The 16,923-nt window shown below is 47.5% G+C and overlaps 2 protein-coding genes across 2 annotated transcripts; one reads left to right on the top strand and one right to left on the bottom strand.

Moving 5' to 3' along the window:
• The first annotated feature begins 1,224 nt into the window (after nucleotides 1–1,224).
• Nucleotides 1,225–2,274, top strand: LOC120654827 (protein GLUTAMINE DUMPER 2-like). The gene has a single exon (XM_039932490.1). It carries the CDS (start codon nucleotides 1,516–1,518, stop codon nucleotides 2,080–2,082), a length of 567 nt encoding a protein of 188 aa, XP_039788424.1. The 5' UTR covers nucleotides 1,225–1,515; the 3' UTR covers nucleotides 2,083–2,274.
• Nucleotides 2,275–14,809: 12,535 nt separating this feature from the next.
• On the bottom strand, nucleotides 14,810–16,687 carry LOC120654826 (zinc finger protein CONSTANS-LIKE 5-like). Its single transcript, XM_039932489.1, has 3 exons — nucleotides 15,935–16,687; nucleotides 15,666–15,803; nucleotides 14,810–15,559 (listed from the first exon to the last, which is right to left on the bottom strand). The coding sequence occupies exons 1-3, from the start codon at nucleotides 16,580–16,582 to the stop codon at nucleotides 15,167–15,169; spliced, it is 1,179 nt and encodes a 392-aa protein (XP_039788423.1). The 5' UTR covers nucleotides 16,583–16,687; the 3' UTR covers nucleotides 14,810–15,166.
• Between the last annotated feature and the right edge of the window lie 236 nt (nucleotides 16,688–16,923).

Here is a 16,923-nt window from a genome sequence, read left to right as displayed (position 1 = left end):
GTTGTTGTGTGCATGTGTCCAAATACCACAGCTCGAAAACGTTAAAAATGAAAAGTTATTGCCTTTCTCCCAAAAATGATAGCTCTGTCGCCGCCTTTAACACAAAGTACTGGAGTAGGGAGAACGGAGAAGTAGAACAGAGGAAGTCACACAATTATTAAAGCGTTCTCCGTTTATGAATAAATACTAAAATAGTTTCCAGTGGTCAGTTTCTTTTAAGAGGATTGGGCAGCTTTCTGTAGCTTTTGTAAACGTTGCATATGAATCCTTCATACTTGTCATGTAGTTTTCGTCTTTTGAGTGGTACGGACGTTTACAAAATAAACTGAAACTCTACCACTGCAAAAGTTGAATTTCTCTGTAGTGCTCAATTATTGCGGTGAGGTCTGCAGTTGCTTATCCTGAAATGAGCATAGGCAGAGCCATCTAATCCATTTCTATATAAGATTTTTGAAACCGTATTTTTTACGATCAGCATGCTGCCACTTAAATTCGTTGTCGTAGATTCAGCGTATTTCCATGTTCAAATTGATGTTTGATCTAAACTTTTGGTTATCCCACCACTAAAAAAAGAATAAAGCGAGGTACTTTATTTATTCTAGATAATGAGGATGTATCGCTCTGTTCGGCTGGCTTGTCATTCCAAAGAAAAATAACATGGTTTAATTACTCGTTGCTTTTTACAGGTGTTTGCAGCGTGTAGGTAAGCTAAAAAAAGAGATCTGTTAGTGGTCAATCTATTCAATCCTTTTGTGGAATTCTTTCAACTTACAAAATGGGCAAATTGCAAGCCACAGTGCGCACACGTCTGCAAAAAGCCATATAATGCTGGAGCCACTTATGGAGATAACATTCATGTTAGTTGCTCTTGGATAAGAACATGCATGGCTTCAGTTTGTGAGAGTTGCAAACAAGTGATAATGCCCACAGATATGCTATAGTACCAAGAAAAGTGAAACAGTGGCTGCTTTTCTCGCTGATGGATCACTAAGCAGCTATTGAAAAAAGTTATCAGGCTAACAAGCCAGTGAAGCAATCCAAGGTGCCCTGCTTGGAATATCTTTGCCGTAGGATCGGGGGCAGATCATAATGTACTTTTGCAAAGGAATCAAATAATTCTGCTTTACAAATAACCCGATAAAAAATCCGATTTATCGATACAAAGTATATGAGTGCAAAATCTAATTACCTCTCTCCATTTCATTTTTCATTCTTCAATTTTACGGTAAATCGGTAATAGACTAAATCCTTTTCTCCTTGATTTGTTACCAACTTATTACCATATTTGTACCTTAATGAAACTCTATATGTAGAGGCCTACTAAGCAAGTACAGCCACTGCCTCCTATTGCCATTTCACTAACCCCAAATAACACTTCACCATCTCTCTCTCTCTCTCTCTCTCTCTCTCTCTCTCTCTCTCTCAGACAGCAAAAACACAAGCAGCAACAGAGACACTGAGGACTGAGCCTCGTGCCACTGGCATGCGCTAGAAGATCAACAAGAGTACAAGACCATGTGGCCTGCAGGCGGCGAGCACCCCATGGCCATGGGCTACGTCCCCGCGGCGGCGGCGTCGCCGAGCTCGAGCGCGACGCTGCAGGCGCCGCACTCGCCGTGGCAGTCCCCGGTGCCGTTCCTCTTCGGCGGGCTGGCCGCGATGCTGGGGCTCATCGCGCTGGCGCTGCTAGCCCTGGCCTGCTCCTACTGGAAGCTCTCCGGCAGCCTCCTCGCCGATGGGGAGTCGGAAGGCGCCGCGCGGCATGGCGGCGCGGGGAGCCGGCGTGGCGACGGGAAGGCCGCGGCGGCCGGCGAGGCCGGGCCCGCCGGGGATCGCTGGCGGGAGCACGTGGTGGTCATCATGGCCGGCGACGAGAGGCCGACGTTCCTCGCCACGCCGGCGTCGTCTTCGGTCCGGGCCCTGGACGCCGACGACCTGGCCTTGGGCGTGGGCTGCGGTGGCGGCTCCGAGGAGGGGCGGTGCGTGGAGTGCGGGGACAGATCGCGGCCGGCCGGCGACGAGCTGATGATCCGAAGCGAGCAGAGTGATTATAGTGGTAGTTTTGTAATCAGTGAGAGATGAAAGGTCGTAAGAGGAGCTAGCTCCTGTTCTTGCATATTCTTTTGTTCCGCGATTGCGTCTACTTTTTTTGTAAAAATCAGCCGGATGCTCCAAATGATTCAAACTCCAAAGTGTTGGAAGTTGGAACAAGGAACCGAGAAGTGTAACAAACTAACAAGTGAGATGGATCATGGATGATCTATCTTTGACACACATGGCAGCTTGAAGTTTGAAAAAAGTTGAATTTCACATGAATCAGTTAAGCTCTAGAGATGAACAGTCACAAATTCACAATCGAAATTACTGAATCCCATGTCCTTAAAATATTCTTACTGAAGCTCAAAATGTTCTCAGTGAATTCCAAGCAGAGCCAAAGAGGTGGCCACGGACGTGTACTACACCATCATGGCCTCGTTTAGATGCAGCGGTAAAGTTTCTAAAATAGAATCTTTACACATTTAAAATATTAAACATAGACTAATTATAAAACTAATTACAGAATTCGTCTGTAAACCACGGGAAAAATTTATTAAGACTAATTAATTCATCATTAGCACATATGTACTGTAGCGGTTACTGTAGCAATTTAGTGTCTAATCATAGACTAATTAGGCTCATTAGATTCGTCTCGCAATTTACAAATAAACTATGTAATTTGTTTTTTATTTCATCTACATTTAATACTTCATGTATGTAAAATTCATTTTCAATATGATAGTTTTGGAATTTTGATTTTTACAACTAAAGGAGAAAGGGCATGGACAGCTTAGGTAGCACGAGTAGCGCACACAATTTTCGAGAAAAAAATCTCACATGCATGAAGTACTAAACAAAGTTTATTTGCAAAACCTTTTCACGGATGGGTGATGCTACAGTAATCATCCTCTAATCGTGCGGTCAAAGGCCTCATTAGGTTCGTCTCGCGAAGTAGCGCAGAATTGTGGAGTTAGTTTTGTAAATTGATTTTATTTAGTACTTCTAATTATTGGTCAAAATTTTTGTGCTTACTTGTGCTACGACACGATCAGGGACAGTGTGCTCTGACTGGCCTGCGGCAACTTCGTTCTGGCCTTGGGGGCGAGCCGTCAGGTGCAGTTTGTCATCGACCCGTCGGCCGCCACAGTGCATTGGGCGGCCGTCAGGCGTCATGTCGGGTCGGGTCACATGAAAGGAGAAAAAGTTTGTTCTGGTAGAGGTTTTTAACCTGAACGAGCAGCTCGTAAAAAGGTCGTTCAGAATTGGAATTCCGCTTCACCAAAAAAAAATCAAACAGCGTGAAAACTATCGAAATTTCGGTGGATAGCTCTCGCAAAATTAGAGACAAAAATTGAAAAATAAACTGTGCTGGTTCCAAATGGGCCCTAAGAGAACCAGATGTTCGGCAACCACGCACTGTCGTACTGCGTCCCTGTTCGATTCAGTGGGAGGGCACCTGAAACGTCAAGCCATTCATGCATGCTTAGTAGACCGACAGCATGGATTAGATGCCCCCGTGGCGCGTCAACTCGGGCAAATATCTGTAGATGGCTCAAGCAAAATGAGAGAGAATTTTTTTTAAAAATAAAATAAACTGTGATTGTTCCAAATGGGTCCTAATAAGAGAACCAGATTTGGGTGGAAGGGCACCTGAAAACGTCAAGAATTCATTCATTCATGCTTAGCTTAGTACACGGACAGCATGGATTAGAATTGGATGCCCCCGTGGCCTGTCAACTCGCGCCGGAGTGTATATATTCTTGATGGTTGACAGGTCAATTTTCCTTCGGAAGTGCACAATGCTCGTCATCTCTCTGTCTGTCTCTCTCTCTGTGTGTGTTTCCACCAAAACTTCTTCAGAATTTACAGCGTTTAATTTCAATGCTTGGGCCAGTCGGAATCAATTTCTCCATGGGCTTCGTCGAATTCCAGAGAGGAGGAGGTAGCCGCTTCCAGGCCATGAAGCCCATGGGCCGCACCAATACATTGGTCCGGGTCTATCAGGCAACCGCAGATGGAGGAGGCCTGCTGTCCTATACATCTTCTAGAAGATGAAAACGCTATTGAACTTCTAGTGTTTGAGATTCGTGCGGACTGAATCAAGCGGATGGGATTGGAGCGGACAGCAACACTGTGCACGTGGGTTGACGTTGGGTATGGGTGGAGGCGAAGATTCCGTTTAGATTAGAAATTTTAATTTTATTTTTCTCTCAAACCGTAATTGCTTTTTGGATTCCGTTTGAACCATGATACTATTTAGAATTAATGCAACAAAATAAGATCACATATGCATATATTTTAATTATTTTTATTTTTTTTAAAAAAATCAACATTCAGAATATACTATTGCAGCATTTGAGAATACATGCTCAACATTTTGTATATACAGTTTCAATATTTTATATAAAATGTTTAACTAGTTTACAAGAAATGTTGCATTAACTTTGAAGAAATGTTGAATTTTGTATTTTAAAATGCTGACTGTAGTTTAGTAAAAATATTAATTGTTGATGCAACTTGAGGAAGGAAAAAAAACAGCTGCCATCACCAGCACCTTCCTGGTGACATTTGCAGATGCTTGCACGATTCAACGAACAGGACGGGGCACCAGCACCCTGCTGCGGTGGGGCGGAGGATCGCGCTGCGCTGTGAGTTTCTGATGGGCCATGTAACATGGGCTTTATAGGTACATCTTTTATCCATCTTCCGGAAGGGATATAGGGAGCCCCCCTCCGGCGGCGCGTCTTTTTCTTTTTTATATTTAAAAAAAATTCAACAATATATGTTCGTTTTGAAAAATTTCGAAAATGGCCCCCGGTCGCCCAGCCCAGGGGCGACAGGGGTCCTGTCGCCCAAGCAACGGGCGACAGGACCTCAATATAATTTATTTTTTTGAATTTGCAAAGAGGTCCCTGGCCGGGGGTGGGGGGCCTGTCGCCCCCCCCCCCACGGGCAACAGGGCCCTGTCGCCCCCCAATGGGCGACAGGCCCCCCCCACGGGCGACAGGGGGTCTCCCACCCTATATAAGCCCTGGCCTCCATTCTCTTCTCATTTGAGCCCAAAAATTGCACCAAAAATTCAGAAAAAAAAGAGAGGGGTGAGGAGAAGAAAAGCGGCGAAGCTCTGCCGAATTCCGCACTTGTGATCTACCGGTAACTTTCGTATGAATTTGTTGATATTGTATAACAATTTAATATAATTAGCGAATTAGCTGAATTAGATTTGGTGCTTTAGAACACTCGTTTAGTATTATAATTTCAGTACTATTACAGACTTGTTTTTAAATTAATTATAAATTAGAATAGAATTATGACAGTACCTTATTGATATTGCAGCATAAGGCAATGGCTACCTCCAATTGTGGAGGATTTTCATGGACCGAAGAAAAATCTAATATAATACTTGATATCATGACCCATCTTGTTATCAGTAAGAAGTTGGATCCGTTAGCGGATGGTACGATAGAGATGGTGTTGTCCAAAGTAGTAGAGTTTAAAGATTTCACATTATTTCGAGGTATTACAATGCAAGATGTAAAGGGACACCTGCTAGAACGTTGGAAGATATACATGAGAGTATGTGAACTAGCGAATCATCCTAATATCATTGGATTTTTACAAAGTTCTTGTAAGATATGGATGCGGCCAGAGGTGTGTGAGATGCACATTAAGGTAACTCTCATTCAGTTCTAATCTCGTCCGTCATTTGGAATCCATATGTTTGAAACAATAACATTGTTGTTTAATTATATGCTAGGATTACCCCGAGGACACGGAGTTGATTAACAAATCGATACCAAATTTCCGTAAATTAGTATGTATCTTCGGTGGAATTATGCCGCAAATTAGGCGAAGGAGGTGGAGAAGATCTTCGGGTGATAGTACTTGGCCTCCACAAGAACAGATGACCGGAGGTTCATCAAGTCATGCTGCAGCACCTCAAGCACCAACTTGTGTTAACTGGGATGACGACATGGATGACTTCATGCCCCCCCAAACCATAGCCTCCAACACATGATGTTCCTCCCCCTGTACATGAACCTAGATCCAGAAAAGAGAGAAAGGAAAAGGGAAGAGGTTCGTCAAGTCATGCTGCAGCACCTCAACCACCAACTTGTGTTAATTGGGATGACGACATGGATGACTTTATGCCCCACAAACCATGGCCTACAAGACATGATGTTCCTCCCCCTGTACATGAACGTAGATCCAGAAAAAAGAGAAAGGAAAAGGCAAGGGGTTCGTCGAGCCATACTACACCACCTGCAGCACCACCATCTGTCAACTGGGATGACGACCTAGATGATTTCATACCATGATCTATAACATATGATGATCATTGGTTCAAGATGTATTCGCTTTTAGTATTGGTAATGTTGTATTATGCTTGTATGTATGTCTCGTACCTAACTTGCATTCACTTAACATGTATATAATGTCGAGTTTGAATCGTAGTTAGTCCTAATGGAGCAGCAAAGCATAAACATACCATCTATCGTATATGATGGAAAATACGAGAGTGATCAGAGACGAACATTGAAGTGTACAAATAAACGGTCCACAGCTATCTCATTACAAATAAATATCAGAGATACAAACATCGGATATATCTAACCACCCCTAGGGCGTCGGACCCTCTTAGCCCTCTGCTGGGCACGGACATGGCCCTCGGAGTAGGTGTGACGATCCGGAGACCTCACCTGTCGCTCAGGACGCAAAAGGGGCTGCAGTGTCTGCTGCTGAGAGATCCCAAGTGGTGCTCCTCCTAGCTGTGAATACCCCAAGACATCGGGGTCACCGTGCGCGCCAGGTGAGTCTGGAGTCAAGCTGTCGAGTTCGTCTAAGGTGACGCCCTCGTTATCTGGAATGAACGTACTCGAAACAAACCCTGCGTAACATATAAATGTAAACCAATATATGTTGTGTGGTAAATTAGTGAGTGTATTGATAGGGTGTTTTGTACCAGGTCGAAAGGAGGAACAAGGTCCGGCACCCGCATCGGGGTAAAATCATACGCATAAAATGCGGATGTTAGCGTACGCTCGTGTCTTTCGTCATGACATGTAGAAACCAAAATACAAAACATAAACTAACCTGTGTAGGCCGGTATCTGTGGCCCCGGTACCATCCCTGGATACGGTCCGCCAACTGGTGGTGCCCCTCTAAACATTCCAGTATGGCCGAACGCAGTAGCTGAATCGTATCTTGTTTGTGATATTAGTAAATATGTAGCAACACTTGATCTAATTTTAAAGAGATATCTATGTTACCTGCAGTTGTGTAGTACTGCGACGTCGGCCCGTGCACGGTCGCCGGACACGGGAACGACGACAAGGCCTGGGACGACCCTTGGCTGTCTTCGTACTGCACACGGCTTCCCAAGTTGTGCAGTACTGAACGTAACTGGTCACGCTGCCTCGACCATGCCTCTGTCTGCTCAAACTAGGTCATTGGGGATCCGGCACGTACCCTCGTCAGGTAAGTCGAGCAGTCCGTCTCCATCATGTTGCAAAGGCGAAACTGCATCCATTCAGTAAAGGAACAGTTAGAAACACATGAATTATCTTATGAATATTAATATATATATGCAAATATGATCAAGAGACTCACCGCGCCAGCTAGTGCCTCCACGTGGTGCCGGGCATAGCCATCCTGAGGCCTCGCCTGGTGTGGCTGTGGGTGAGTGTCAACATAAACCAGACGAGCCCGAGTCCGGGGTAAGTACCAGGTGAGGTAAGCCCTAAAGGAGCTGTCTGTGTGTGGTCCTGTTGGATGGACCAAGTGCTCGTCTGCATGTTCCCATTGGTCCACCCACGGCTGCATCTTGGTGAGCCAATCATCAGAGCACGGCAATCCACTCCTTGACAACCTACAAAAGTGGACCACGAAGAATCGTTAGATTCGACAGAATGTATGAGCCAAGTTCATTCATAATTACCTGTGGTCCTGGCGACTGACACGCTCCAACGCGGTGGGCACCGGAAACTCCTGGCGCTGCCCAAACTGTTTCCTGACTCTCCAGGGGCAATATGCCTCAACCGCGATATCGTAAACCAGGACGGCTGTAGTAAACCACAGGCTCGCATTCGCGGAATAGTGCGAAGACAGGCCTGCTGGTGCACGGGTAGCCACAGCCTCAGGGCTGTAAGGCTCCCAGACAACGTCCTCGGGCGTCAGCATGTCGAGCTCCGAAACAAACTCAGGATATGCGCGTCTAACCTGCGCATGCGCCCAGGACCTCTGCAGTCCGAATAAGTAAAATTAAAAGTGCGCTAATGCATCATGTAACAATGAATAACAAAATTAGATTTGTTGCGAACGTACCTGACGCCAGATCCAGAGAGTTCCCATAGTGGGCCTGTCGTCCTCCTCGTCGCCATACATGGCCTCGTGGTAAGGCTCGTGGCTGACGATGGGCCGACCAACGGCTAGCCTCTCGTACGACCAAAGTTGTAGCAGTAGTGGGCACCCCGCGAGGATAGCGTTCCCATGTGTCTTCATGCAGCCGTCGCAGAGTCCACGGTAAGTGGCTGCAAGTACCGCCTCACCCCAGCTGTAGGGTGGTACGTCCTCGTCCCCATCCGCAATCTCCCGTGCATACGGAAGGAGAATCCTATCCACCGAGTTGCCATGAGTGTTGTTGAACATGATGTAACCAAACAACCAAAGTAGGTACGCCTCCAGCGATCTGGTCACACTGTACTCGTCAGCATCTGCAGCCAACAGGGTAGGCTGCATAAACAATTGAGATTAATGGTTTGAACTGACAATGCAACATGTGAATTGTAACAATTAAACTTAAATATGCAATGAATACGTACTGTAAACTGTAGGAACCAGGTCTTCGAAGGACCTGCTGCTCGCGGGTGCGGGTTGATCGGACCTGCTTCTTCCACGCGGTCAACCAGGGCAAAACGGGCCTCCAGGTCATCCTTCCACGAGGCCGCCACCACACACAGACCTACAGCCTCCCCGATGATAGGGAGGCCGAGGAGTTAGGCCACGTCCTGCAGCGTAGGAGTCATCTCCCCACACGGGAGGTGGAACGTGTGTGTCTCCAGCCTCCATCTGTCAACGAGCGCCGTCAGGAGGGATCGGTCGAGCTGAATAGGCCCACCCTCGACAAGACGGCCCAGAGTCAGTAGACCGAACTCATGTAACCTGCAATAAATAAAATTGTCGAAACAAAGGAATATCGATGAATACATAAGTGATAAACAATAATATTTCATTACATACCTGTCAACCCAATCGTGGTGTATAGAGATCGCCTCCCCAGGTGGACGAGGACGTAGCACCTCTAAGGCTCGGTGCTCAACTGCTGCAAAGAAAGACCTGTGGCTCGAATTGATAACTGGGTCTAACAAGGAGTCCATCTCCATATCTGCATTCAAAAATATATGAGAACATATAGGTACATATATATTACATACAAACTGGACGCACGATATTTATACATTACAGATAGGTTTGATACAAACTCCACACACGATTACTACATATTACAAATAGGTTCGATACAAACTTCACGCACGATATTTATATATTACAGATATGTTCCATACAAACTGGATACACGATTACTACATATTACAGATATGTTCGATACAAACTCCACGCACGGTTAGTATATAGGTACAAACTGCACACTGCTGGATCATGACACCGAGTGCCTTCCACGAGCAATTCTCGCCGATGGTCGTTTGAACGTAGGAGGTGCTCCATCTCTGGGATTTCCGGAAGGACCGACGTCAGCAGTATCGTGAAGTTCATTCTGAGGACACTTCTTGTAGTTGTGACCCAATGCTCCACATTGGCTGCAACGCTTTTGTGCCTTGCTTGCTTCGGACTCGTCCATACCATTCCGAATACGACGTGTCTGACGGCGGCCTTTGCCTTTCTTAGTGGCTGGATCAGGAATAAACATCTTATCCTCATTATCCTGAATGAAAGGTCCCACTATTCCAATCCCGTATACCTCATGTCCCCAGGTGGATACAGCTGCTTCCTTGCTGAAGTAAGGTGAAACAAATACTCCTGGCTGCAACCCAGACTCTGCACATGCCGCAATGAGATGCGAGCATGGCAAATGCAATAACTTAGGCTTCATGCAAGAGCATAAGCCTTTGCCATCTACTGTAATCAAACTCTCATGTACCACCCTATCTCTACGGATACCACGACCAGTTCTATCCTTGCATAGAACCTCAAATCTGTGCTCCATTGTACCTGTTGATATGACGCGGTACAGTTTGGTCTTTTCAATCTTCTGTTGCATATATTGTGTCACTCTTGTGCAAAACTGAATTTGGGGTTGCTGATGTTTATGTTTGCAGCCATGTAACGCTCTCTGAAATACTTCATGCACCCATACATGATGAACTCAACAATTCCCACAAGAGGAAAGGCACGACAAGAACGCATAATCATATTGAAACACTCTGCATGGTTCGTTGTCTGAATACCATACCGTATTTCGTTGGTATCATAAAGGAATGACCATTTCTCCTTAGGTGCACCTCGAATCCAGTGTGAAAATGGCTTCTCAATTGAATCCCTAGCCTCTGCAGCCTGACTCGTGCTTGTTCCTGATGCCCTTACCTTCACTAGCTCTGCAGTCAATTGATCAAGCATCTGCCATAATGCATTGAATTTTCTCTGTTGATTTTGGGTGCATAACCTCTTAAACATGTTCTTAAGATCCTTGTTCTTGAAGTGGTCATAGAAGTTTGCACCCATATGTCTAATGCACCACCTGTTTTGGATATCGGACCACAATGGAGGCGTTGTCGCAGTTCCACGTTGCAATTTCAGTATTGATTGTAACAAACCTATATGCCTATCACTAATAAGGCACACATCTGGACGTGCAGCAACAACGTGAACCTTGACTCATTCAAGGAACCAATACCAACTGTCTAAGTTCTCATTCTCAACAAATGCAAATGCGAGCGGAACTATTTGGTTGTTGCAATCTACCCCGATTGCGGTGAGTATCTGACTTTATACCTTCCAGTCAGAAATGTGCCATCAATGCAGATCACCGGAAGACAACACTGAAATACCCTACCACAGGCACCTAGACAAAAGAATGCTCGTTGCAGAATGCTTTGCCCCCTAGTCACGGTTGGTACGAGATATGTGTCATAAAAGCTTACAGGATTTCTAGCAGTAACCTGGGATAACATACGAGGTAGGTTATCATATGATGCCTCGTATGTGCCGAACCGCATCTCGAACACCCTTTGTTTAGCCCGCCATGCCTTCAAATAACTAATGGTGTACTGGTAAGTCTGCTCAATGTGTCGAACAATTATTTTTGGCTCATAATTTAGGTTGCCCATAATCAACCCATATATTTGCTTTGCAACAAAGTCGCATGATATATTGCGATGCGAGGGAAGAACTTCTGACAGCAAATAAGTGTGCTATGTCACAATAGAACATTTCCAGTTCGACTTCCATTTTCCCTTGAATGCATGTACTCGCCATGGACATCCATCATTCACACACTTCACCTCATTCTTTACTGTCAGACTTTACGACTCTAAATTCTCGTTTCAATGATATTGCCCATAGTCTCACAGCATATTTTACGGCTTCAATGTTTGGATATGTTGCACCTTGCACTACCTCATTCCCTCTGTACTCTCACTCCTGATTTTGTACGTCTTCTGCGACATGATTGCCAAAACCATGCTCCTTCCACTCTTTTGGCAATGAGTACTGCTCGTCATCAGATGAGCCCTCACATTCTTCCATCTCCATTGCGGTTTGGTCTTCTTCCTCTAATTCGTCCACAATGCTATGTATCCTCTCTCCCTCATTAGCAAGGCTATGTGGTCCGATGTTTTGGTTCTCTATCTCTTCCGACTCATCTTGCTCAACATAGTTGGTCTCTCTTCGAATACTCGGAGTTGCTTGATCTGCAATGTTGGATTTTATTTTGTGTCTTCTCCTGGATTTGAACAAGAATGGCCAGAGGCCACCCAGGCTCTAGAGCTGCTTGCATGTACTTCTACCAGTCATCAGTGCTGTGTATCATCATCAATTCCCATAAATCACTTTCTACCTCCCAATTAATAAAAGACTGGACGGTCATCACATGTGTCTCCTGATCAACACGGAACCCACGGTGCAGCCACTTACATATGTAATCAAAACTCCTCTCCAGAGGTTTATCTATGGCGCTAGATGTGCACTTAAAGGCAGAAAGGTCTACTCCATTTGGACCATACAAAACATTGTAGTCAGCAAAAAATACTTGAAACTGCATCTTACTCGACATATCTGTATATCACAGAATACTTATCGAGTTATACTCTTTACTTCACTACCTTATTCAATAATCCGTAAAAACTAAGTATGGATTTCAACTACAACATATAAGTATTCATAACTACGTGATGACACTCAAATTCTATATTGCATATGCGAAATTCTATTCTAAATCGTAATTAATTTATAAACACATCTCTAATAGTACTGCAATTGTAATAATAAACGCGTAGTACTAATTTTCTAAACTAATTTACTACTACGTAACTAAAGTATCATTAAACTCCTACTTAAATGGTTCTACTATAGCACTAATTAAATTAAATTACTCTACAATACCAATAGAAAAATACATAAGCTAAATGTACTAACCTGCAGATCACAAGTGCGCAATCCGGCAGGACTTCGCCGCTTCCCTTCTCCTCACCCCTCTCTTTTTTTCTAGATTTTTGGTGGAATTTTTGGGTTCAAATGAGGAGGGAATGGGGGTAGAATGCTTATACAGGGGGTCAAGATCCGGTCGCCCGAGGGGGGGGGGGCGACAGGCCCTCTGTCGCGGGGGGGGGGGGGGGGGGCGACTGGACCCTGTCTCCGCGCGCCCCCGACCAGGGATCTCGTTGCAAATTTGAAGTAAAATAAATTACATTTAGGGCCTGTCGCCCCCAGGGGGCGATCGGGATATATTTTCGAAATTTTTCGAAACGGACATATATTTTCGAAATTTTGATTTTTTTAAATATAAAAAAGAAAAAATCGCCTCCGGCGGCCCTCCTCGAAACGTAGCAGTAGCACAGCAATTAAAGGTTGTTGCCTTGCCTCCTTACGAAAACGGAAGTGGAAACACGTGCTGAATTGCTACGTGCTACTGCTACCGATGGTAGGCGTGACCGACTGAGACCGGAAGGAAGATGCCAGCAAAAAGCTTGAAGCGAAGGCAAAGCGATGGGACGAGATCAGCGACCAATCACAAGGCCTACTCGCCTACGGCCTTGCCGAGCACTCCGCCAATGCGCGACCAGTTGGATTGCACGGACGGCACCTCAAACTGTTTCTTCTCTTGCCGTTTCGGCATCAGGAGAACTGTAGAACACTGGAACACCTTCTCTCTCTAGGTTGTGCTGGAACCTACTGCATCTGCAAACTGTGTTTGAATATTGGGACTAGGCCTATTTATTCGAATAATAAATTAAAAATTAAAAGGACCATGAGTTAATGCTGGGAAGTTATGAGATGGTTACAGCATCTCCAATTTCACTATTTAATTCATCATTTGGAGAGGCATGTGCATAAAATCGCTTTCTATACATCTTTACTTTCCAACACTTTTTCTGTATCTTATTTACACTCTAGAGAGCTATTTTCGTTATCTAATCTTTGGCTAGAGAGAAATTCGGAATAGATGATGACTATATTTGGATAACCACTTAGAGAAGCTCTTGGAGGCTATTTTTTCATCAAAATCTCTATTTCTAACAATTAGGATGGATATAGAGAGTCTCTTAGAGTTGCTCTTAATACCGCGTGGATAATTGAGGAGAGTAATGATTTGGTTGTAACTGAAGTAAAATGGAGAATTGATAGCTAGTTAATGGTGCGCCTTGATGGGAATTGTGTCCAAGTTTCCCTCCTATCACCTATATAAGGAGACAGCCTCCACATTCAAATACATCTCTTACACTTTGGTACTCGTATCTAGAAGACCTCTTTCTTTCTCCCTTTATTTTCTATTGTTAGTATCTCTATCGCTGCGCAGTTCTAGCAAGCAGCAAAGCCTGCGAAACCTTGCACGCTGAAGATCCAGTGCGGGATCATGGGCAATCAGGTTTTCGGGAAGTGTCTACACACAACTTCTCGCATCCAACTACTTCGTCTACATCTCGGAGGCATGAACGACTACTTCGACCTCAAACTGTATGACTATTTCCTGTTGGACGTAGTTGTCAAAATCGTCTTGACTACTTCCCAACAGCCGTCTGCACGGCATCGACTCGGTTCGACTATTGAATAGCCCTGCCCGACATAATGTCTATTCATGGAAATGGCACAACCGGTTTCACTGGCATCAGTCCCACCTTAGGGTAAATTCTAAACCATCTCTGATTTCATGTTATTTAGTGAAATTAACATGAACACAAGCACTTGCTTTGTCATCACAAGATCACTCTTCAACGTCATGGATCAGTAGTAATATTCGAAATTAAAATACGCTGAAATTCGAATATATATCTAACAAACTATACCCATGTTTATGTCAATCCGTCCCGATGGCAATTTTCTGCTGGAAACAAGTCAAATTAACTTGATGATGACTGCGATGTGAACGAGTTACGAGTTCTTCTTATGAAGACTGTGGCTGTTGATCTTCATCTAAATTCTCAGGAACGGAGACGTCGTCAGGGACAAACAATTTGATGGCAGGGATTGATAAGTTGGACCGCCTGCCAGCCTCACAAGCTGCCCGTGGCTAGCCTTGCAACCTTGCAAAAGAGATCCATGGCGTTCCAAACAAATACTAGCATAGCGAATCATTCAAAGAGCTTCGTCAGATGCTAAGCATCTCCCTGATCCAAAATTACAGAACTGGAAAGTGGAAACTTGCCGTTTCCAGCAAACACGTAGTAGGAACTAGGAAGTACGCCCTAGCCTGCTAATTTAACCGATCGAGGCCAGCCCAAAACCGGTGATCGCCAACTAGAGCTTCACCGTTCTAGCAAACACGCGCGCATGCAGCACGACGGCACGCGCGTCGAACACCGATGCGTGCGTTACGCCGGCGCGGATCGATCGATCGGCCGGCTCAAAAACGTGGCACGCGGCGCAGCAATCACACACGACGCCAGCGGCGCGTCGATCAGAAGGTGGGCACGACGCCGTAGCCGGCGGCGAAGTCGAGCACGTAGGGGTGGTAAGCGGCTGGCTGCGGCGCCTGCGGCTGCTTCGGCGGCGGCGCGGCGGCGGCCGCGGTCGGGAAGCCGGCCGCCTCGGCGTCGGCGTCGGCGTCGGCGTCGTTGTCGTCGGCGCGCTTGGCGAAGCGCCCCTTGAAGCGCGGCCGCGACTCGGCGTAGGCCTTGCGGGACGCGTAGCGGATCGTCTTCTCGAACCGCCGGTTCTTGCGCTTCTCGCGGTACCGCATCAGCCGCGCCTCCCGGCTCTCCACGGCCGCCGGCGCCGTCGCGGCGACCCTGCCGGCCATGACGCCGCCGTCGCTGCGATCCGGCGTCGCCCCCGCGTCCAAAGACGACACCTGCTCGTGCCAAAACCCAAGTTAATAAGATCGGCGGCGCATCGATGATCGACCCGATAGCTAGCACGCACGCGTGCTCCATGTTCGTCTTGCATTATGGTCTTACACTGTGGGTAGGAGTTGCGGCGTACGGCAGGTAGGCCGCCTTGGACTGCGCGAAGTCGAGCTTGATCACGCCGCCGGTCACGCTCCCGCCGCGGCCGCAGATCGCGTCCGGGACCAGGCCGACCTCCGACGACGAGCCCTGCTCGACCAAAGGCCCAAAGCCAAGACCGATTAGCTATTGCTACTAGGAAGACGTGCCCACGAGGTGGAAGAGATGATAACAAACAATCAGAGAGGGGCAAGGTAATCACTAATCAACTAAGTACTTACGCTGTTGCCGAGCGACGCCGCCGTGTAGGAGCTGTAGGACGGCTTGGCGGCGACTGCTGCGGCGGCGGCGCCGCCGAAGTCAATGTCCAGCGCGCCGCCGCATGATCCATGGTTAGGCACGACGCTGTCGGCGAGCGGGAACCTCGCGAAGTCCTGGCCGAGGAACGGGTCCATGACGTCCGCGAACAGGAAGTCCAGCTTCCCGTCGACCTTACTATTAGCGCCGCCGCCGATCGCGCCACCGGCAAGCATCCCGGCGGCCGCCGCGGCGTCATCCTTCTCTTCCGCTGCGGCGGCGCCGAAGCCGAACAGCAGCGGGTCCGCGGCGGGCGCGGCCGCCCCGATGGGCTGCACGGGCACGCGCTCGTGGCGGCGCGCCAGCGGGTTGGCGTCGTGGATGTCGGCGTCGCACGCGGCGCAGAGCGCCGCGGCGTCGGCCCGGCACGTGACCGCGGCCGGCGCGCGCTCGCACACCTCGCAGACCCAGACCCTCTCGTGGCCCGCCCGTGCGTGCCCCGCGTCGCACCCCGCGCACAGGTACGCGCCGCCGGGGCACGTCCGGCAGTGCACCGCCGCCGGCGAGCCCCCGCACGCCCCGCACCGCAGCCTGCCCACGCCCCAGTACCCCGCCGCCAGCCCCGCCTCCATCCCAGTCCCTCCTCTCTCTCACCCAAGAGGCCGCGACGCTGCTTAATTGCTTACCACTAATGGCACTATGGTAGGATTTAGCTGCAAGCTTAGCGAAGCTCCGAGCAGGCCGCGACTATTCCTTGCTTTATAGGGGATGGTGGGGGATCTCCTCGCGGGTGGGGGCGGGCGCGTTTGTCTAGGCGGATGGGATGGTCTCGGGTAGAGGTGGTGGTGGGCCAGGGGGCGGCGGCGGTGACGTGGGCTGCGGGGACACGTGGGCCGCCGCGGGCCAAGCGAAAATGCGGGAAATGTTGATCTCGTGGATTTTTCGGGAGGTGGGGGCCCACGTGCCGACGCCG

This window comes from Panicum virgatum, chromosome 1N (assembly GCF_016808335.1).
Source record: "Panicum virgatum strain AP13 chromosome 1N, P.virgatum_v5, whole genome shotgun sequence".
NCBI classification, from domain to species: Eukaryota; Viridiplantae; Streptophyta; class Magnoliopsida; order Poales; family Poaceae; genus Panicum; species Panicum virgatum.
This window is presented reverse-complemented; position numbering and strand designations above follow the sequence as displayed.